Genomic DNA, 22,819 nt, shown 5'->3' with positions numbered 1-22,819 from the left:
GAATAAATATAGAACCGAATAAAACCGTGTAAAAGTAAAAATGGACTATAGACTACAATAATATAATATAGGTATATAATATAGGCTCTAAAGTCTAAACTATAAATATGCAATATGCATAAATGTCAACTGTCATCATCCAATTTGAAAATTTCAAATATACGTTTAGTTAATAGTTTTCTAGTTTATTTAAAACTTTATACTTTACATATTTTAAATTAAAGTTTATTTGTTATTATATTTTTCTAGTAGAGGGCAAGCTTAGTGAGCTTTTGCAAATAATGTCTTCGCTTCAACCCATTCAGGCCCTAAACCTAGGTAATTAGTTCTATAACACCTAATTGATTTAAACATTTTTTTTTAATTTATAAAATAAAATTTCAGTTATATATATAGTAATTTTTGTAATGTTTATCCACATCTTTCATGCAAGCATTATAAACTTAGTTAAGTTTTTTTCAGACTCAGTCAAGCAGCAAGCCTTTGTTAAATACTTCAATTCATTACCTGAGGTAAGGAATACATAAAAAATTGTTTTATATAACTTAATTCTAACATTTTAATTATTTTTACACTTATTATATTTTAACTACGTTTAAACCATGATACTACTGTATCTTTTGCACCTGTAAATTTGTTCCCAAAAGATTTCCAAAAGCCAGCTTTTTCTGTTGCTGTTTCTTCTGGAGCAATTACTTTTGGGACGGATGGGGGACCTCCTTCTTTTTCATTAAATTCTTGGCTAAATGTTTTAATAGTTGAAGACATAGGTTGTTGCTGCTGGTTGTTAGGTTGATTATTAGTTACTGGTTCCCAAGAATTGTGTTGTTCAAAGTTCAACAAACTCTGACTTTGAAGTTTATCATTGCTTCTTTCTAATGGTTCAAATTGTTGGTTGTCATTGTTTTCAAAACTTCCAAAATTTTCTAGTTGTTGTACTTCACTATGTTCTGAATTGGGTGGCTCCCAGATGGATTGGCTAGATTGTCCAATATCATAAGTGTTTTGAATTTGCTGTCCGAAATCTTCAAATTGCTCATTCACATTTTGTTGAATCTCGCTTTCTTTCGCTGGTTCTTGACTTTGTTCTTCAAAGTAATATGAATGGAGTAAACCCTGCTGAGCAGTATTTTTCTGTTCATTATGTAATGGGAATGGTTCTACTTTATGGGCAGTATCTTCAACTTCAGGTGTCATATCTTTTTGCTTATTTATTTTCTCTATACTGGGAATAGCATATTTATCTGTGTTAGTAATACTATACTTTTCTGTCGGTTTATATTTAATTTCTTTGGTAGTTGTAGAGGTTTGTGTTGAAGACAAATCCTCAACTTTATGCTCTACTACATTATGCTGCTTAAATAATTGGTTCCACATGTCTTCAGTAGTCTCTTGTGAGTTTACAGGTGACACTTTTGCACTGTTATCGTTTTCTTTTGTTAAACTCAAAGATTCAATTTCTTCTGTAGTTTTGTAATGTCTGTGAGGTGAATTAGGAATATAAACATTTGTGTGTTCATTTTCATTCTTTGGTTCAGTTGTTTCATCTGCCCCTATGTCTCCACGTCCAACATCAATAGGGCTTACAGGCATATTGGATATCGGATTATATCTAGGTATAGATGTCGTTGCAGAAATTTCTGTTGACAATACACTATTAACTGCAGTGGTTGCTTTTAAAATCTGAGAAGTTGCAGATTTTTTTTCATCATTATGAGTGAAGGAGCCGTCAAACATATGATTATCATGGTTTGCATGAAACTGCTCCCAATTTGAGGTACTCCAATCAAAATCTGACATTTGTGAGTATGAATTTTTATCTTTAGTGTCCTTATTTGTATTTATCATTCCTTGTGTATCTAAATTATCTAGCTTACTCCAAAAATTTTGTAACGGTGCTGTAGGATTATTATTATTATGACTTCCTTGAATATTATATTGTTTCTGCCATGATGAACTCATACCATTGTTACTAGCCTCATGACTATAATGTGAAAATCCTGTATATTGGTTTTCACCATCATTGTAGTTTATATTATGATGGTAATTAATTGGATTACTATGAGAGGTTGAAGGTTGAAAGTCGTCATTTGTTTTTTGTTTGCTTAAAATATCATACATGGTTCCGTATAATTTCTTTTGCAATTCTAATTGATTTTGCAATTGGTGGCTGTCTCTAATTTGAAAGTCTTCATTTGTAAAGCTTTCCATTTGATCGGTATTTTGTGAAACATCATGGGCATCAAAGTTTTGGTGTTGATTCCAGAAGGTATTTGCTTTTTGTTTGTCACTTTCTTGATGTTGGTTAAAGTCTGATAAAGGACCTATGTTTTGTTTATTCACCTTTGGTTCTTGAAAGGATTCTAACTCTGGTGTTTCTTCACTTATGATGCCTAATAAATTGAAAAAGTAATTTTAATTTGTTCAATTGTCAATTGTCATATAGCCAAATTAGTACTAATGAAATATATATAATAAGAAGTGTAATGGAAGAAGCTTACTAAGTAATTTTTTAAATTTAATGAAAAAAGTTTACTTCCATATTGAGTTTTTACACCCATTAAGTTATTTGTCTTAGTATTGGCAAGGCTTGTAAGAAAATACAAGATCACCTTTTTTAGCACAGGGTTAACAAAATAAAGCTCTGTGCAAAAGTGCATCCTTTACATGATAATTATGTATTAATTAATGTTTTCCCAAATTAAATATTACATTGAACATTGATTATATTATTATTGATTATTAGTGTTAGGAGGGTTATTGAAAGTAAATATCATATGTTTAAAGTAAAAGCCAGAGTTATATAATACAGTTAAACAAAACCAAATGAGAAATGAAATGCAGTATTATGATAATAACTTATAATTCCTTAAAAACACAAGTAGGCATTTTTATTGTTAATGCTCAGAGATAGACATAGAGTTACACAAATGACTGAAGGTTATGTTAACACAATTTACACTAGATCCACTTACTTGATGATTGTTCATTAAATTGGTCCCATTGATTATGTAATTGCTGACCAAGATTATTGCTTTGCTGTCCAAAATCTTCTAAATTATGTTGACCAAGATCTTCCAGATTTTGATGTTGTTGATTAAAATTTTCTAGATGTTGCTGTCCAAAATCTTCAAGATTTTGACTTTGTTGATTTAAATTTTCTAGATGTTGCTGTCCAAAATCTTCAAGATTTTGATTTTGTTGATTTAAATTTTCTAGATTATGCTGTCCAAGATCTTCAAGATTTTGATGTTGTTGATTTAAATTGTCTAAGTTTTGTTGACCAAAATCTTCTAAATTCTGACTTTGTTGACTAAACTGTCCTTGAAGGTTATCCCATTTGTTTTGTGTTTGCTGCCCCAGGTCCTCTAGTCCGCCCCACTGATTTTGGACTTCTTGCCCTAGATCCTCAAATTGCTGTTGATCTTGTTGCCGAGGATGGTCCTGGGATGACCGGGCAACTCGGATGTGACCGTTTTCGTCGCAATCTACACCACTTTTCGTAAAACTCTGATGCGCCTGATTGTAGAGAGACCCGTATTGATGAGATGAATGCGTGCCTTGGTTAGCAGACCCAGATACAAGTTTTTGTGAAATTTGTGCACTGTTATCTCCACCAATGGGTTTTATTACGTAAGGATCGCCGCGTCGCTCCCATGACTTATGATAGGCGTAAGAAGATTGATAACTTTTCGGTTTTGAGTCAATGTTTTCCACTAAGTCGTTAGCATCAACAGCAGCTCCGGTATTTTGAGTTCCCAGTGTGTAGGAATTTGAATGTGCCGATGCTGCTGCGTTTTGGTTATTTGCTGTTTCATAATTATATTGAGATTGATGTCCCGATGACGACTTTGTATTATAGATATTAGATTGTTGAGCAGCACTCACGCTTTTCATGTGACCAATATTTGAGTTTCTAGACCGGACAACATCGCTACTAACGTGACCACCGCTCGAATCTACCGCATTGTATTGTCTCTTAGCGTTTTGTAATAAAAGAGAATCGTCATAAAGTTCACTATTTTTTGTGAATGGGTTTTCTGTAGGAATATATGCTTCCGGATGCGCACTGTGTTTCTCCCATTCTTTTCGGTAATTGTAGGATGATTCATAATGTTTTGGCTTTGTATAATAAACTGTGTTTGGTTTTACGTAAACACTGCTATCAGTATTGCTTAGTTCTTCAGCTTCTGTATTTAAAGAGTTTTGACCATAGGACGCACCTCTTAATGACGAAGATGAAGCGTCGTATGTTTGAGCAGAAACTGGTACTGTTACAATTGTACCTGGCCTCATAACAACTCTTATCGGAGTATCTGTGATTCGCCTGCCGTATGAATCGTAAGTGCTGTGAAGATTTGCACCAGCCATTTGATTCTGTGCCCGATTTCCACCGTGAGAATAATATTTGTAATCACTGCCTAGAGCCTCTTGGTTACCGTAGCTGCGTTGATTGATAGCTTGTTGGGCACCATCTACGAATTTACTTTGAGTAAAATCAGTCGAATGATCTGCAGAATAATCGGCTGATGTAAAACCTGTACTTTGTCTAGAACTCTTTGTGTATCCGCTGTTATAACCGGAGTTATGCGCCAAGCCTCTGTAGCCAGTATTTTGAGAGGTTAAAGATGAATGCGACAGTGAGTCACCATTAATACTCTCGTCGAAATTTCTTCCTTGCAGATTGCTGAGATCGTAGTGCCCGGACCCATAAATTCCTCTTGTGTTGGCGGCTGTGAAAACACTGCCTGACTTTTCCTTTGCTCCATCGCCGAGTTCACCTTCTACTTGACGAACAGCCGTACTCATTTGGTGCTGAGCTAATCCATCCATATTGTGTGCGCGTTCGTAATTACCTCCCATATTCCCTCTTTGAGATCCATAGAATCCTGACTTTTTGCCTTCGTCTGAAGAACTTCTTGAATACTGAAAATCTTCACTTTCTCTGTACATTTCAGGCTTAGCATAAGCTATAGCCCACAAAGAGGCTATTAATATTAAAAGCCTCATGCTGACTTCCGTTTAAATCTGAAAAGTAATAATTTTTATTTTATTATTCCTGGTTTTCAAAACATTCAAGTTTAACTTGTTTATGCCGTATAAACTATGAGAAAAAAAATAACTTAAAATTAAAAGTTAATTTAAATAAAAAAAAAGATATCTAACACTCCCGTGATCTTGCAGCATACAAAATATAAAATAATATTCGTTTAATAAAATACTTACTTATTTTACACTAAACACGACTAACAAGTACTTCACAGTGTGAACTTAAAGACACTGACATTGCTCGCGAAGGAGATGAGAATTTATTCAGATTTTAATATTATATCTTAGACTGATAGCCCCTGACCGGTCATGACTCTTCTCAGAAAATCCAACGAGCAAAATACGGCAGTCAATGCGTCGCACTTACGCTTAAAACCTTGACAAAATATATGACAACATATTTATTAATATTTGTGATGAATACCTGAATCATTTACCGAAGCAATTACATATTGATGTTGGTTATTGTTACCAAATCGAAATAGACCAATTGCTATTAAATAAATCTAAGCAATATTTAATATTTCTACTAAAAAAGTGGTAAAACTACTTCTAAAGTGTTCACAGTTAAACTGCTTAGCCGATTTATTTAAGTTTGAAAAAGTACGACTTATTTTTCTTCAATGACTTAACACGATAGTGAATCATATGAGGACAAATAGTCAGTAACCAATTAGTGCAGCTTTTTGAGACCTGCTGAGATCATAATATTAAAATAGATCTGTAATTTGTTTATCAAATTGTATGTTGTCAAGTCATAAGACATTTAAATTTATGTTTAAAATACACTTTATTTTTCTCTCAAGTATGATAATGTGACATTGTTCCTGTTATAAATGTGGGTCAGTTTATCAAGGATACAGTCACAGTTGTAAAGAATATAAATTATTTTTTCCTTATTCAGAAAATTAGCTTCTCAATATAATATCCAAACAGCTTTTAAAATATTTTTATTTTTGTATAACTATGTACTAGTTTTATAGGGCATTCAATGGGTCGATCCACACACTAATGTCCTCCATAATTATTATATTATTTTTATTATTAAGCCTTTATTGCTGACACGCAGTATAATATATATAAACATTTGTTTTAGTTACATAAACTAACTTAATCTAATACATCAGATGTGCCAGTTTTGGTGATCAGCATCTCCAGACATAGGCCCTTTCAAGCTGCTTCCATTATTTTCTTATGTTAGCTTTTCTTGTCCAAGTTGTGCCTCCTATTCTCTTTATATCGTCTGCCATTATATACTTTTACCAAAATTTTCAGAAACCTCCCACAACTGTACGAATTTTTGATCGCAATGACTACTACAGTGTGCATGGTGCGGATGCAACCACCGCTGCGAGGGAGGTATTTTCATCAGTATCCAACATCAAGAAGATGGGCATTGAACCTAATCGGCAAGATTATCTCGTCCTCTCGAAAGGGAACTTTGATATATTGATTAAGAAGTTATTATTGGTAAGTTATATTGTGCTGCTAACTCTTGTTTTTTATATACATTAATATACTCTACTACACTCGTCACTTATATAAAAGGAATGTTAATTGCATCTAATCACTCCCTTGTGTACTATTATTTATATTCTCCTAGCTCAACCATATGATAAATAATCGAATAATTTGTTAATAAAAAAATAACAATTAGTTGACGTATCCGAAGTGTTTCATGAGCCGGGCCTATTTAGAACTAACAAACCAAAGCTCAAGCTATTATTTTGTCTTGGGATATACGAAAGTTTTGGAAAACGTGGCCGGGACGTGACGACCTAATCACCTTCAAAGGTTATTTCACCCGCGCAATCAGTCAACCCCTTCATAGTGGGAGTGCCATGCTGTTGCCTTAAAGATTCAGCCAAATGGGCAGGCACTACCGGGGCAGTACCACTCTCTCAGAAAACCGGCGTGAAGTAATGCAATAGGTTCGCCTTATTGTACTCGCGTTTCGTGCGGTGACAAAGATTCCTGAAGATGGAAGGGAAGGCTAAATAACTTTAAGAAGTTCGTAAAATACCGTCTCGCCTTGCTGACCGGTGTGGTCTTTTACTCCGGGCCACCGCTTGCAACTCTATAAAGCGCCATTCGGTTCTTACTCTCTGGGCACGAGCTCCCCAGTATCAGCTCCTTTCGCTTGACCGTATTCAACGACGAGCGATTCGAATCGTCAACGACCAGTCACTTTCCTAGCGGCTTGACGTTGCGTAGAGATGTGCTGTCTCTCTGCATCTTCTACCGCATTTACCATGGAAAGGGTTCAGAGGAATTGTTCGGATTAATTCCTGCAGATACCTTCCGTATCACCTCGACATCCGTCGCTACACAACTGAACGTTTCTTTAGGCAGTTATTGCCGCGCACCACCACTATGTGAAAACAGCTACCCACAGAAGTAATGCCGAACCAATTCGACTTGCGACGTGTACTTGCGAGCCTTCTGGCAATATGAGCGTCCATGGGCGGTATCACTTAAAATCAGCTGAGCATGCAAACGGACAGGAGGCTGTTACATAAAAAAACGTGATACGCTTTAAAAAAATAAATAATTAAGATGGCTGCGGACGGCCTTAATAAATACAACTTAAATCTTAACTAAACTGAGACTATAATATAGAAGGCGCATGAATCACGATATTTCAAAGCCATTTTATCAATTAATTTTAATTCTCAAAAGTGAATGACGCTTACGTAATTTTTTAAGTGCGATATTTATACTATTAGTATTACAGTAAGTTACTGCTAGAAGAAAGAATACAAGAGATAAAAATATCTTTCAATGATTATTACACATACACATATACTAATATGTATATGTAAGGCATTAAGTAAGCTTAGTTTAAATTAAAATCTTTAGGTCCGTCGTTACCGCGTTGAGATCTACGCATCTGAAGGGTCAAGTAAGAACGAATGGATCCTCAAGTATAAAGGATCGCCAGGATGCATGTCTCAACTAGAGGAGGTATTGGGTGAAGGATTCACTAATGTTAATGGTTGCTTAATTGCCGTCAATATCAAGACTGATGCTATCACTAAGGTAATTAAAGATTTTTTATTATTATACATATAGGTACAAAAACATTGGAGTGCAGTGTTGGCCTAGTGCGACGTGCGACTCTCATCCCTGAGGTCGTAAGTTCGATCCCCGGAGGTGCACCAATGGACTTTTTGTCTATGTCATCTCATGCTTACATGAGCATTAACCATTAACCATTCGCTCGAACGGTGAAGGAAAACATCGTGAGGAAACCGGCTTGCTTTAGAAAAGTCGATGGCGTGTGTCAACCACAGCAGGCCTACTTGTCAATCTAATAGATTGATATATGATCATGAAACAGATACAGGAATTTGAGGCCCTAAACCTAGAAGGTTTAGGTCTAGACCTAAAAGCATTGTAGCGCCACTGGTTTACTTATAAGCTACGAGCCGTAGATTTTTCAATAGTGACTGTTTGACAGTGTACCACTTTACATTGTGTTCTTTAAATATGGAACACGACTGTTAATCAAGGAAAACGAGATTATTTTCCAATACAAATATAAATAAAAGAATGAAATTATTGTTCATAAAGAATGAAATAGTATCTTATTTCGCCTGAATATGAATTGACTATTTTGTTTTGTTTTAATTTGTTTATATAAAGGCTTTAACTAGCTTTATTCAATATATTGGCATACCATGTAACTACTACTTTACATAGTTTGGTTTCAAATCTATGATTTTATACAGATTTTTGGAGCAAAATTCTCGCATGCGCCCACAGAACAACCTAGCAGTTTCACTCTGATCTTATTGTTTGAAAACGTGAATATATTTTTATATATTACGTGCAATAGAATAAGTATAATCGTATGTTATATATTGCCATACAAGCTTTCAATTTCTCTGACGTCCTAGTTGACAGTTTATCTTTCCATCTCATTCTTTTGTTTTTAAATCATGTATACAATAATAAATAAAAATTTTTTTATACAAGAAATTAAGTAAACGTATTTTAGTATCTAAACTTGACCATGATAACTGATATGGGCTCGGATTCTTGACCCGATGGCATTTAATTTACTAGAAGCAAAGATAACCCAAGTATAAACATAAATACTCTTTCCAAGAATATTTTATTTACAACATTATTTTGAGGTAAATTTTTTAGATATTTTATATATTAGGGCTAGCAAGTAGGTCATTAACCTGTCCATTGTTGTGTTAACTCTTTATAACGAATTTCACGGGACCGAGCATTTTTATTCGTTATAGAGAGTTTTTGATATAGGGAGAAAAGAGAAAAAACAATCAAATTTAACAATTAATTACAATAATTTCCAATTGTATTACTATCAATATGTAAATTATTCTAAATACATATAATACATAACACTTTTCTTTTACTGGCTATATTGACAGTTTCAATGTTTGTTTCAATACACGATAGGTGACGTTGGTGCGTTTAGTAACTGAGACCAAAATTTCCTACAGGCAATGTAATCTAAGAATAATGGCACACGTGAAAATTTCGTTATAACAAATGACGTTATAAAGAGTTTAGACTATAATATATGAATGTCACCCTTCTATTTAAGACCTTCAATTGTTTCCAGGGTCGCCTCATAGGAGTGGCGTGTGTATCAGGTAATGACTACCAAATGTCCGTCTCGGAGTTCACCGATGACGATTTGCTGACACAACTAGAAACTGTTACTGTGCAGATGGCGCCCACTGAATGTATTATACCGCAAACTGAAAATGATGATGTGAGTATAACTTTGTATTGAAGTCGTAGTTTTTATAATCAATTATGATACAGAAACGACAAAGGCAAGTGTGTACGTAACCTTTGTCTACGAGTACTACACATTTACTTATTATTTTTTAGATATTAGTACTGACTACGATTGCTGAAATGCACTCTAGTAATTCGCATATGTATTCGATAAAAAAAATCTAAGTTTTTTTTTTTAATTACTTTTTCATCAAGTATTCATACTGAATAAAAAAATTTGCGACCTAAATGATACTTCATTTAGGTCGCAATTTTTTTTATTAATTTTCATATAGTAGTATATATATATATATATAGTAGTAGCATATAATAGTAGGCTTCAGGCAGGCATACTTGTTATCGCTGATCACTTTCCTTGAGATATGTCAGTAAAATATATAGCTATAACCTAATATAAATATTTTTTATATTTACAGTACAAAGCGCTGAAAAAAGTAATGGAACGAGCCAATATAACAGTGACAAGGTTGAAAAAAATAGATTTTTCTACTGAAGGTCTGATACAGGATCTAAATCGTCTTCTAAAGTTCAAGGATTCTCAAGTGCAAGATGCTAATGCCTTTCCCGAAACAAGAATGTCATCAGCCATGTTGAGCTTAGCTGCAGCTATAAGATATACATCGCTCGTTAACGATGCTACTAACTTTGGAAGGTGAGTTATTTAATAGCCCCGCGGTTTCAAACATTAAATATGATCATGATTTTGTTGATTTATTTTAAAACTATGATATCTTATATATTTATGGAAATCGATGTTAAGTTTAAAAAATACTTGCTTTGTGTATTTTTTGTTTGATAAAAATTAAAAACACGAATTATTTTAGAATAAATTTAATTATGATAAATGTGTTTACTGTAAAAGATGCATGCTGAAAACAATTATAAAACAAACTTTATAAAAGGGTTTTTGTGTAAATTTCCGAAAAAATTTGTAATTTTTCCAAACAAATTTGTATACGGATTGAAAGTGAACGAAACAAACAGCTTTAGCTTTAATATAATAGCATAAATATGTTTATTTTGAGGCGCACTAACTACATACAGGAATCATATTTGTCTTGTCATACTTTTGTTTCGTAATGGTCGTTTCTAACTTAAATTTAACCTTTAATAAAAACAAAACCGGTATTATTACAGTGTTATAGCTCAGCTTTTATCTAATAATCTCTTGCGTATAAAGGAAGTAAATATAAAATGATAATATCAACAATTAATAATAATTGGCGGGTGCTTCTAGAAACATCTATTGATACGATTATTACACTGTTTATGACCTAGATGCGGCAATGTGGGTTTTTCATATGCACGAAATTGGGTTAATTTATAACTGGCAAGCGTTTTCCGCGAAATATAGTTTACGCACACTTGTTGACAAATTAAAGAATTCATCAGCTTATATTTATTTGAAGGCTATAGTTTTTAGTTGTTGCATTTAACACAACTTTACTAACTAACTAACTTTACGTGTTAATTAATACTCTATTAATCTAAGCACGTTTCTAATTCCAATAATCCATTGTAAATTTTAAGGTAAAAAGCTCATTATTATACCGTGTTAATATAATTCTGTAATAAAAGCAGTTCTTGACTGTACAATATTTTTCTCATCGTCCATAATATGGATAATTATTCTTCCCTTTTTTAAATACTCTCAACCGTCAATTATTCGCTTTCTTAAGACAATAGTCACGATCTATGTTTGAATAAAAACTGCTCTAAGCAGTCATGCCTTATACATATTATTTCTACTTCACTATTATTACCTGATTTGTGATATTGTTTGTGATTTAAATCTGTTTATTATTTTCGCCTTGAACTATTTCATACCGTTATGTTATCGAATATTTTATATGGTCACTTTTTTCTATCCTTTAATTTATTGGTCAAAGTTTTGCCAACTCAAATTAGTCAAGTCAATTTTATTTCAATTTGAATTATTCGTGTGTCGCTTCTTAGAATTAAAAATCTGTATTCAGAATTGCATTCCCATTTAATTATTTTGTAATACATATAAACATTGAAAATGTCATGACGCTTGGGTCATTTACTCCTGTAGCGACATCTACAATCTGCAACTAGAATAAATTTGATATAATGAATCGCAATATTGAAGTCCTTTCTAGTTCTGAAATCATATACCACATGACTTCTTGTATAGAACAGATATTAAAATGATTGGAGAAACATAAGTCATTTTATATCTTTCTGTATTTATTTTATTAATGCTCTCAAACAACACACATATTAAGACGAGGACAATCAAGCACTTACGAAATATGTAGGTAATATTATGTAGACGTCGGAAAGTGACATGAGAACTTACGAATCCGGCGCAGCGTTTACCAGATCCATAAACTTCGAGATTTTAAATTCATAAATAGCAATTATGTGAATATATGTATATGATTAGCAAAGCAAAAAAAAATTATGTATAATTAAGAATGCAAGGTAGATAAATCGCTTTAGTGTTAGCATATGTATATTTCAGATTTCGCCTAAACTCAATAAAAGCAGAGAGCTTCCTGCATTTGGATGCGGCTGCACTCAGCGCGTTGAATGTGTTACCTGAGCTGGGAGACTCCAACCATGCGCCTACAAGAAGTTTGTATGGATTACTCGATAGATGTCGCACCCAACAAGGAAAACGGTGCGTATACGCTGCACGTTACGTGTACGTTACGGTCGCTTTTAGTTTCGTTTTAAATTAATGTTGAATTATTTTCAGGCTCTTAGCCCAATGGCTTCGTCAGCCTCTCAGAGATATAAACCTAATCAATGAGCGGTTAGATATCGTAGAATTGTTAGTAGAGAACTCACAGCTCAGACTACAATTGCATGAAGATCATTTGCGAAGGATCCCGGATTTGCAGGCCTTAGCCAGGAAACTTACAAGGAAAAAGGCAAATTTACATGACTGTTATAGGATATATCAGGTATATTTTTGTCTATGCATCTTGAAATTTGTTAAAAATAACTATTTGTAAGGTACAGACGATAAGCTATCTGACAAAACATGTTCAGGGTAAAAGCGTGTTTTATGTAATCTCATATACATATAGTATATGTATTTTATATAGTTAGTAGGTAGGTAAAAGTTAAGGTCTATTATAGAAGTTTTATTTGAATGCAAATTTTCTTAATTACAGGCAATACAAAGATTGCCGAATCTTCACCAATGTTTGTCAGAGTCCAACAGTCCAACTATTAAATCTTCATTGGCCGAACCGATTTCCGAGTTGAATGACGATTTAGAAAAGTTCCAGCAGATGATTGAGGCTACTGTCGACATGGATGCTGTGGACAGAGGTGAGGTATATTAGGCTTAACTTAAATACCTAAGTGTTACTGTCGTTAATTTTTAATATGATTTGACCATGGGCTAAGCAAAAAAAAGGGTGCGTGTACTTATGTACGCGCGTAAGAAGTTATATGTACTTCTTTGGCTTTCTTTATGTTTTTTAAATATTAAATAATTAATAAAATATTTAACGTTAATAATTTAATAATATTTATTATTAAGTATATTATTCAATTATAAAGTAATATTAATAATAATAATAATTTATTATTTTATTATATTATTCATTCAATTTAATAACTAGGTATGTTTCATAACCTTTTAACTAAGTAATAATAAGTCTTTGTGAAAAAGCATTGCTAAATTTCTTTGAAAAAATAATTCAAACATTCTTTTTCTTTGTACTTGTAGATTGGCTTATTCCCATCTCGCTTGCGCACGCTCGGCGCCCGGCTGGTTTAAAAAGAATTCGTTAGTGGGCAACTTGATACTGATAATTTTGAGTCACGGTGCGCACGCATCGTAAAATTTCACTCTCATCAATTTTTCATAACTATAACTTTTATTTTTGAAGTATAGCTTCAAAAATCTCGTTGAAAATCATGACCCACTAAGGCTATACAATTTTTTATAATAAATAAAGCTCACGCTTTGTCACGTGACCATTTTCATAGTCGTGTTGTAGAAATAAATGAGCCAACTTATTTGCCAATGTATTTATTTTATTTATTTATTCACACTTTGTTGCTTTAAAAAAATCACAATACATTGAAATTATAATGGAGGCAACGGGCGGCCTTATCGCTAACAAGCGATCTCTTCCAGGCAACTCTAGAAAGAGAAAAAATGAAGAAATATGATGAGTAAAGTGCAAGAAGTGCACAACCAAATGTTATATAAAAAACAATTATGTAACCTTAATCTAAATGTAATGTCCATGAGCGGTGACAATTTTGTGAGTATAATGCACATGGTATAAAGTTCACAGTTTTGGAATCGAGTGCTGGTGGAATTCTGTTTATGTGAAACTTATAAGTTGAATAGAATTTTAAATACCCTAAAGTATGGAGATAGAAAATGTTAATCGAAGGAGATTTTAGTTTTGGAAAGAATTATGCATTCAATGCTGTTAAAATTACGTTAGATTAATATGTTTCAAAAATTCAAACTCATTTATTCTTTTATTGTAATTTTAACATGGTCATTTTTCTTAACTTTTGTTAGTCAGGTTACCCAGAATACCTAGTGTAGGGACCTTCTGTAAAAAGGCATATATTTAACTCGTTTAACTTTATAATTTTTATTTTATAAATGGTTCAATTCAACTCAGAGTCAAGAGAATTTGGAATACCAATTCGACTTAGGGTCCTTCAAGAAAAGAGCGTACCAATTCTTAAAAGGCCGACAACGCACTCGCGAGCCCTCTGGCATTGAGAGTGTCCATGGGCGGCGGTATCACTTAACATCAGGTGAGCTTCTGCCCGTTTGCACCCTGTTCTATTAAACAAGAACGATTTTATGTTTTAAACAAATTTTAACTCTTTTTAGTATAATACATGATTTTTTGTATTAATCTTTGGCATTTGTTTTACAGGCGATTTCCTAGTAAAACCATCGTTTGACGAGCAACTTCAATTACTTCATGAACAATTGGAAAATATACAGCTGTCCGCCGAAAAAGAACTGAACAAGGCTGCCAAAGACCTAGACATGGATGCCAAAAGGTCTATCAAACTTGAAAATAATCCACAAAATGGATTTTACTTTAGGTAATTTGTTTTAACATGCATGTTGCTAGACATATTTGTGATAGCCCTGAAAAAAGTAGCTTTGCTAAATGTAGTCTATAAGTAGATTACACGGTCTTATTAAGTGGCAGCTAGATGAGGGGTACCTGGTTCTATTCCCGGTTCGAGGGCAAGTTTTAATTTAATTTAAATTTGTTCTCGGCCTTTGGGAGGGTTGTGCCAAAACCGTTCATGGAGGACATGGTCGAATTTTTAATGCAAAAAGCACAAATTATATAAAAATCTCATACTTGACGCTGGCTAATGCACAAACCTTGCCAGAGCCATAAAAAAAAGTAGATTACACTTTCGGTTTTGAGCTCCTTGAATCACTTGCTTACTGGTGAGCGACATGATGCTCCACTTTGGCAGATTACAAGACTGCTGCTTTCATTCTCAACACGCCCCTAAGCTGGAGATCGTCAGAGACTTTGCTAATCATTTTGAAATATGCTGTTATATAATAAATAAATGTTGTATGCAAAATTCTTTAGGAACTTTTGATTACATCAGCGATTTGAACTATTTCATGTAGAAGACAAAAACTTTAGTAGTATGAAAGAAAAGTTATGAAATTCAATTTCAATGCAACAAAAAAGCCCCTATTTTCAACGCAAATACGGTGAATGTTTATGTAAAATTAGTAGATTATGTTGTATTAATAAAACTCTAATTGGTAAAATATATCTGTTTAATAACACGTTTAATTAAAGTGTTTATTTGTGTCACATTATCTTCACTTTTTGATGAAAACAGACCAAACAGTGTTCTAGTGGAATTAGAAAGGAAATAATCTGCCATGCCATGTCATATTCATGCGACTTTTTTTTATTTTTCGTAGTAGTTGTTGATAAATTATTATACCTAATTTATCTTCCGTTAAAGAAATTACCACTAAAACAGTTGAACCACTAAAACTCTTTCGAATTCTGGTTTTCACTGATTAATGTATTTGATAGCTCCTTACAAAGTGCTTTCGTCAAAGGACATTACTGTCCGTGGGTCAATCCTCTTACTTACAGTACGGGAAAGTTGCTATAGCAATTGTGTTGCCGACTTTTAGATATCAGATGAAATAAAGTAATTGCCCGTCGTAACGGCTCTAAAAAGCTTGTACCGGCTAAGTATTTTCTTTTTCTTTTTAAAGGGTAACACTAAAAGAGGAACAAGCTTTACGTGGGAACAAAAAATACACTATAATAGACGCGGTCAAGGGTGGCGTTAGGTTCAAAACTAACGCATTAGAGGCCATAACAGAAGACTATGTTCAAAGTAAAATTAATTATGAAAAGGAACAAGATAAAACGGTAGCGGAGATTATTGGTATTGCTGGTACGTTATATTGAATTTTATGTTTCTGAATTAAATATTTTAGTTATTACAAATGCGCATATCAATTAATTATTAAAAGGCCTGCATCGCACTCGAGAGCTTTGTGGTGTCTATGAACAATATTGTCTTAATATCAGATGCCTCCTGCGCGTTTGCCCCTGTTCTGTAAAAAAAGATAGATGAATTTATAATACAATACTCCAATGTTTTGTCTAGATAATTACCTTCTTAATCACCTCTTTCAGCTGGTTATTCAGAATGTCTCTTCGGTCTCTCTCATATTCTATCAAAGCTAGATGTGCTTGTCTCTTTCGCGGTTGCGGCGTCAACAGCTCCATACCCATACACTCGGCCAACCATTACGGAAAGCTTGGATGAGTTCGTTCTACGAGATGTGAGACATCCATGTCTTGAAGTGCAAGAGGGCGTCTCTTTCATACCGAATGATGTTGTTTTTAAACGAGGTACATACTAGATATAAGATCAAATAACGTGAATAGGATGTTGACTGAAATCCGGATCGAAGGACCAAATAAGATGTATCTTATACAATTTTTCCAATATGTGACTGAGGGAAGTCTACAAACAAAATATTACTTGCTAGAATTATAGATTTTGAAAAAAATTACGTAACATGTTACATTTGGTTAGTACAAAGTAAAGTTAATTGCGCACACTAAATTGATAATTAAAAAGTAGCGTATTTTAAACACAGCTAAGAAACACCGAAGGAATTTTCAAAATCCAATTTTTTATACTAAAATATCTTTAGTGCTTCTAGCATAAAAATTTTGGAGTAATGAATTTTTTTTCTATCAGTTATCTTGGTCATACATTTGAAAATGTATTTGTTATGTATATTATGTTGGCCCATATTAATAATAAATATTAATATTCGGCAGCTCTTAATTTCTTCTTTATAAAATGTTAAAATTAAAAATCTAAATAATTTTAAACTTCTTAAAATTTGTTTACTTGATTCCAGACTCGTGTTTAATGCACATAGTGACAGGCGCCAATATGGGCGGCAAGTCCACGTGGATGCGGTCTTGTGGCATTGTGGCGCTACTGGCACACGCGGGCTGTTTGGTCCCGGCCTCTAGTGCTAAGGTGCCAAAACTTAGGGCCCTTTGTGCGAGAGTGGGAGCATCTGATAGAGAGGAAAAAGGACAGAGCACTTTTATGTTGGAGATGATTGAGTCGGCTGCTATTTTAAGGGTGAGGTTATATTAATTTTCCAATACCTTTAACGTAAACTCTGATTTTTCATTCCATAGAATTATGACATTTTATGAGTGTTGCTACTCAAAAAGTTCTCTACCGAAAAAGAGACAAATGTGACCCATTTTAGGGCAATAAAAAATAAAATGCTACGTATTTTTTTATGTTTTACCTACAAAAATAACAAATATTTCAATATAACGAACAATATACCGAATTAACTTTAATTAATTTATTTTATTCTGTAGCTGGCATCACTGCCTACTAGTCTATTCTAGTAATTCCAGGTTTAGTAACCTTTAAAAAAAACGACGGGTTGCACTCCGGGAGTGCCGGCAGAAGTGAAAACTTGAATATTAGGTTAGGGAATAATTTTGAACGAATTGCTTTAATTATCAGTATAAAAGTACTATCACGTATCTTGTAGAATACGATATTTATTTATTGCGCTATCGTACACAAACATGACAATTTATATTACATTAAATACGCCGCGCCAGCTGTCTACTCTTCATCCGTCGTCAGTCTGACCAAATCGTTAATAATAAAGCTTTAGACGTTTCGCAAAATTAAACCTTGATATTGACTTAAGGTCCAAATCCCCATACATAGATGTATCTGAGAATTCCAAAAAGTGTACAACGCCGCTTAAGAAGTTTTCACGTCAAAAAATTGTATATTTACTTGTGCGTTTTTTTACTGTTTGTGATAAATAGAGACGTAATTATCAGTAAAACCACTTTTAATGTGGAGCCCCGCACTCAATAAATGGATACGTTCACTAACAAATAAAATGTATGTATGGACTCAGATGTTCAGACTCGTATTGAAATTGAAAAATGTGCCCGCCAAAAAAGGTTTATAATCTCTGACATGTAAAAAAAGATAGCTGTCAGAATTCTACGCAATTAAAAATCAGAGTAAGATACATATCTATGAACACTAACATTTTTGGAAGGGAAATGCATAATTTGATTCATTGCCACGTTTATTATATTTTGTTTTGTAGTGTTTTTTTAGACGCACTTGTAATTCGATATTTGCATATTTTATGGACTTTTGTGTTTGTACTGAAAGGAAAAGTATTATCAGTCTAACCTTTCCTTACTATTGTTTTGTTTTTTTCTTAAATGTTCCCTAATTATACCTATGACAGAATTGTATGCCTAATTTCGTTTTAGTACTCTATAATAGTTTTTGTTAGAATATTGTGTATCATCGGCCACCGAACCCTTGCTGGTACAATAATTGTCAAATAATTTTTTCTTAACATTTTTCAAGCCTAAACAGTTTTCAGTTATACTTGAAAATTACATTTTAACTTAGAAATTATATTGCACTATTCCCCCAATCGCACTATATATTTGTTTTTAAGTTTTTTAATTCTTGTATAAAGTGTAAATTAATTAATTTAAATCAACATACAATAAAAGGTAAATAATATTTTTCAGACGGCAACCCCGGACTCATTAGTACTAGTAGATGAGCTTGGGCGCGGTACATCCACTTATGAAGGGTGCGGCATCGCCTGGGCTATTGCTGAGTAAGGGAATCTTTTACATAAACCTTAACTAAATATTAATTAGTTAAAGTTAAATATACGTAAATTATTTTAATAAAAAGGCGGCAGTGATAAAAAACCTGTAAGGGAGCGTTCAAGCATTATTGAGACACCACACACACACACACACCACACACATGTAACGCGTCGTAACGTTTTTCTGTACCCAATAGTAAAACGTTTCGTGACCACCCAGTGATTCTTTAAACCTATTAGTTACCATTATGCGGTGTAAAATACTGGAGAGTCGAAAATAATATTAACAATAACGCGTAATTCTATCCCCGCCCCGCATCGTAACGTTTTACAAATGGAAAAAATTCGTTACGTAATACTTGAACGCTCCCTAACGCATCGTTTCTCAACCATTGTGTCGCGACCCACGAAATAGCCAAAAAGTTAAGTAACAAGTGCGACCCTGTTAAACAAAACTTATAATTTTGTTTTATAATAATACACTATAATTATTCCTTTAATAAACGAATCTTTTGTGACTGACTGACGATTTAAACGGGGGTTTAAAACAGACTCACTCTCTCTCTCTCTCCAAGCCAAGAAAAGTCTCGGGAGAAAATTGAGGTTCATTTTAAATTTTCAAACCGGCGCTTTATAATCACCATTTGCTGTTGATGGAGCAATAGCTGAAGGCATCTCCAAGGGCCAGCTATACTAGTGTTATCTTTTGTTTATATTTCCATACACATTGTGGATTAAGTATTGTTTTGTTTTTAAATATGTTCGTAAAGTAAAGATTATATATAGATAAGACTATTTTCAGGAAACTAGCGACAGAAAGCAAATGTTTCTGCCTCTTCGCGACACATTACCATGAGCTGACCCGATTGCCGAGTCTCCATCCGAATGTCATCGTGAATTCACATGCTGAAGCCTGCGTAGTGGATTCCCAATTGCTACTTTTGCATAAAATCGTCCCTGGACCGGCAACACATTCACTGGGATTGCATGTCGCCAAATTGGCCGATTTACCGGAATCTATTATTGAGGTTTGTTTTTTTGACCCTTGGGAACTAATGTATAAAACAATCTGCCAGCGTAAAATACATATATTTCAAACGTTTTAATATGTTTTTTTTGTAAGATTATAAAATTATGTAGGACTGCCAATATAAAATAGCGTAGTCATATAAATATATTTCTGTATTTTGGAATTTAAAAAACAAATAAAGTCTAAATTCGAATATTTCAGAATATAACGTCAGATGAAAAGTCTATGGAATAATAATAATCCAAGAGCCCCAACCAAATATAACAATAGAAATAATACTAATAGCAAAAATCATATTGTAAAATGTTAAGCGCTGCAAATAAAAAACTATGCATTTTACAGAAAAAAGTTTTAAATAAAAGAGATCGCAAATTATCTATCTATTCTACAATATTTATCGTACGATGCGCGGTTCGCGAGATATTCGACAAAACGCGTTTTTCAAGATGGCGGCTGAAGTGAACCTTAAGTCATGACGCCCACTTGGATTTACATTCAGGGGTCACCCCTGAATATATTCCAAAAAAAAATCCGTTCTCCAGTACTTGGCAAAAAACCCGGCGCTCGGACTATAAAGGGTTTTTCTTTTCCTCTAGCGCCCTCTGTGTTAAAAACTTGTATACTTTAGAAACGTATTAATAATATCGACATTTGTTTACAGTATGCAGAAGCCAAACAGGCCCAACTCGAAACAAATTTATTTGAAATTGAGGCTTCAGTTAAAACTCAAGACACTTTGGAGGGACAACAATTAATCGAAGACTTTCTACGAAAATGCAAGAAAATACAAGAAACTGTCAAGTCTGACACAGACATGATGTCGGAAATTAATAAAATGAAAGAAGATTTAATTAGTTCTGACAGCAAATACATAAAATCTTTACTTACTGCGTGAATATGTGAAATAAAATGTATTGAAATCTGTTTTTAATTTGAATCTTAGCCGTTACAAAATTATATCTTCTGTGTCTAAAAGGAGTCGTATAGGTTTTCGAATATAAAGCTTTTTACAGGAGTTCGTTTCTATAAAATCGTCTCAAAAGTATAAAATATTTAATGATGTTATAAAATTAAAAAAACTATGCAATTTATAACGTCCAGTAACAAGCCATATTTTATTCTTCCTTGTCTTACGGTTGATAGCGATTTATCTTATTAAATATTATTTAATTTTCGTAAAAAATTATTCATAGTTCATAATTTCAAAATAAAATATAGATTTTGATCTGATTGAAACTGGCAGGAGAGCCTCCTGATGTTCCTCAATGCCAGAGGGCTCGCGAGTGCATTGCCGGCCTATTAAGAATTGGTGTGCTCTTTTCTTCAAGGATTAAGTCGAATTGGTTCGAAAATACTTCAGTGCGCAGCTGGTCCCCACATAGTGGTGGTGCGACGTCCGATGATGACTCTTGTTCTTGTTATTCAAAATAATCCGTTTAAAATTATTAATTTAGTGAAATCATTCAATAACGGTTAATGTTTCTGCTAATAGTCCAGTCAGTCAAGACAATTAATTAATTATAATTCCAAAAGTTTTCAAATTTTGATGTAAGGTCGGGAGTGGTATTAAAACAAACTATAAAATTTTGCAACCTGCTCTGCGGTCCGGAACATTGTTAAAAATGCAATAAATGATAATTTGCTCAGTTCTTGAGACCAAAATTCCAAAAGTTCTGCAAAGTTGGAGTGGTGTTAAATATATTATTTTACATCACGTGTCAAATTTGCAACCAATTTAAGTGTACGGAACATTTTTTGTTATTAAAAATTAATGTTTTTCTTTATTAAACTGAAGAAAAACGTTCCAAAAGTTCTGCAAATTTGACAGATCGAAAATAAAATAAATAACAAAAAATCTTCCGTACACTTAGGTTGGTTGCAAATTTTATAGGTGATATGAAATATTATATCGAAAACTTCCCCAAGTTTGCAGAACTTTTGGAATTTTTTTCACGACCATACAGCAAAAATTAATTTAATTGCAATTTTAACAATGTTCCGGACTGCGGACAAGGTTGCAAAATGAGATTTATTGTCGTCCCAATGTACCATTCACTTGACCGAAGTTTGAAAACTTTTGGAATTATTATCAAATTTTCGATTTCGAATGTCTATAATGACTGGTCTATAAGCATGAAATAATTCTCGAGTAAACTGGTTGCCTGGAAGAGATCGCAAGCCATAAAGCCGCCAGTTGCCCTTCTTCTTTTTTAATTATTATGTATTTCTTGTAACGAAGTGTAAATTAATAAACTCGTGTAATAGCGTAGGGGCAGCATTTAATATAACATTATAAAAGGCTTAAAATCAACTTGTTTGCTAATTTCCACAAATGAAATTTATTTAAAATTGTTAAATTAACTTGAATGGGTTCGTGGTGAATTTATCAAGGAAGATATAAGAAAGAAATGTTTCTAGGATAGTTCACCTTCATACGTAGTTCATAAATTCACTTTGTGTAATGTCAAAAATCTTTTTATGAATAACTTTGATTGACTTGATACTCAAATGAACACACTATCTCTTACAGAGCTGTAGAATCACCATTACCCACGGCCAACTTTGTTGACATGGAATCTTGAGGAGGAAAAACTGACCCGGGCTATAAAATGTATTTAAATGATGTTCTACTTTCGATTTATAGACAAAAATATACTAATTTTCTGTGCAAACTGGTAGTCTAGTAGCCTATCTCTCTCGCCACCAATGTTTTGCTAGAAATTGCAGGCAATATTTTTATTGATATTTTAAGAAAACGTTTAAAATAGTATAAATCAAACAACATA

The 22,819-nt window shown here is 33.3% G+C and overlaps 2 protein-coding genes across 3 annotated transcripts; one reads left to right on the top strand and one right to left on the bottom strand.

The window, feature by feature from the left end:
* Positions 1 to 129: 129 nt before the first annotated feature.
* Positions 130 to 20,957, top strand: LOC125063080 (DNA mismatch repair protein Msh2). The gene is made up of 16 exons (XM_047669322.1): positions 130 to 318; positions 463 to 512; positions 6,325 to 6,519; positions 7,909 to 8,088; positions 9,647 to 9,799; positions 10,245 to 10,480; positions 12,317 to 12,475; positions 12,554 to 12,761; positions 12,975 to 13,134; positions 14,721 to 14,895; positions 16,061 to 16,245; positions 16,491 to 16,709; positions 17,231 to 17,463; positions 18,918 to 19,009; positions 19,806 to 20,031; positions 20,695 to 20,957. Exons 1-16 carry the CDS (start codon positions 282 to 284, stop codon positions 20,926 to 20,928), a joined length of 2,742 nt encoding a protein of 913 aa, XP_047525278.1. The 5' UTR covers positions 130 to 281; the 3' UTR covers positions 20,929 to 20,957.
* Positions 388 to 5,381, bottom strand: LOC125063079 (putative uncharacterized protein DDB_G0289263). 2 transcript variants are annotated; one of them, XM_047669320.1, is made up of 3 exons: positions 5,227 to 5,381; positions 2,976 to 5,028; positions 388 to 2,393 (listed from the first exon to the last, which is right to left on the bottom strand). In XM_047669320.1, exons 2-3 carry the CDS (start codon positions 5,008 to 5,010, stop codon positions 586 to 588), a joined length of 3,843 nt encoding a protein of 1,280 aa, XP_047525276.1. In that variant the 5' UTR covers positions 5,011 to 5,028; positions 5,227 to 5,381; the 3' UTR covers positions 388 to 585. The 2 variants fall into 2 exon arrangements, with proteins under 2 accessions (XP_047525276.1, XP_047525277.1); XM_047669321.1 differs by lacking the exon at positions 388 to 2,393 and having other exon boundaries at positions 2,847 to 5,028.
* Positions 20,958 to 22,819: the final 1,862 nt, after the last annotated feature.

This window comes from Pieris napi, chromosome 2 (assembly GCF_905475465.1).
Source record: "Pieris napi chromosome 2, ilPieNapi1.2, whole genome shotgun sequence".
Taxonomy (NCBI): Eukaryota; Metazoa; Arthropoda; class Insecta; order Lepidoptera; family Pieridae; genus Pieris; species Pieris napi.
This window is presented reverse-complemented; position numbering and strand designations above follow the sequence as displayed.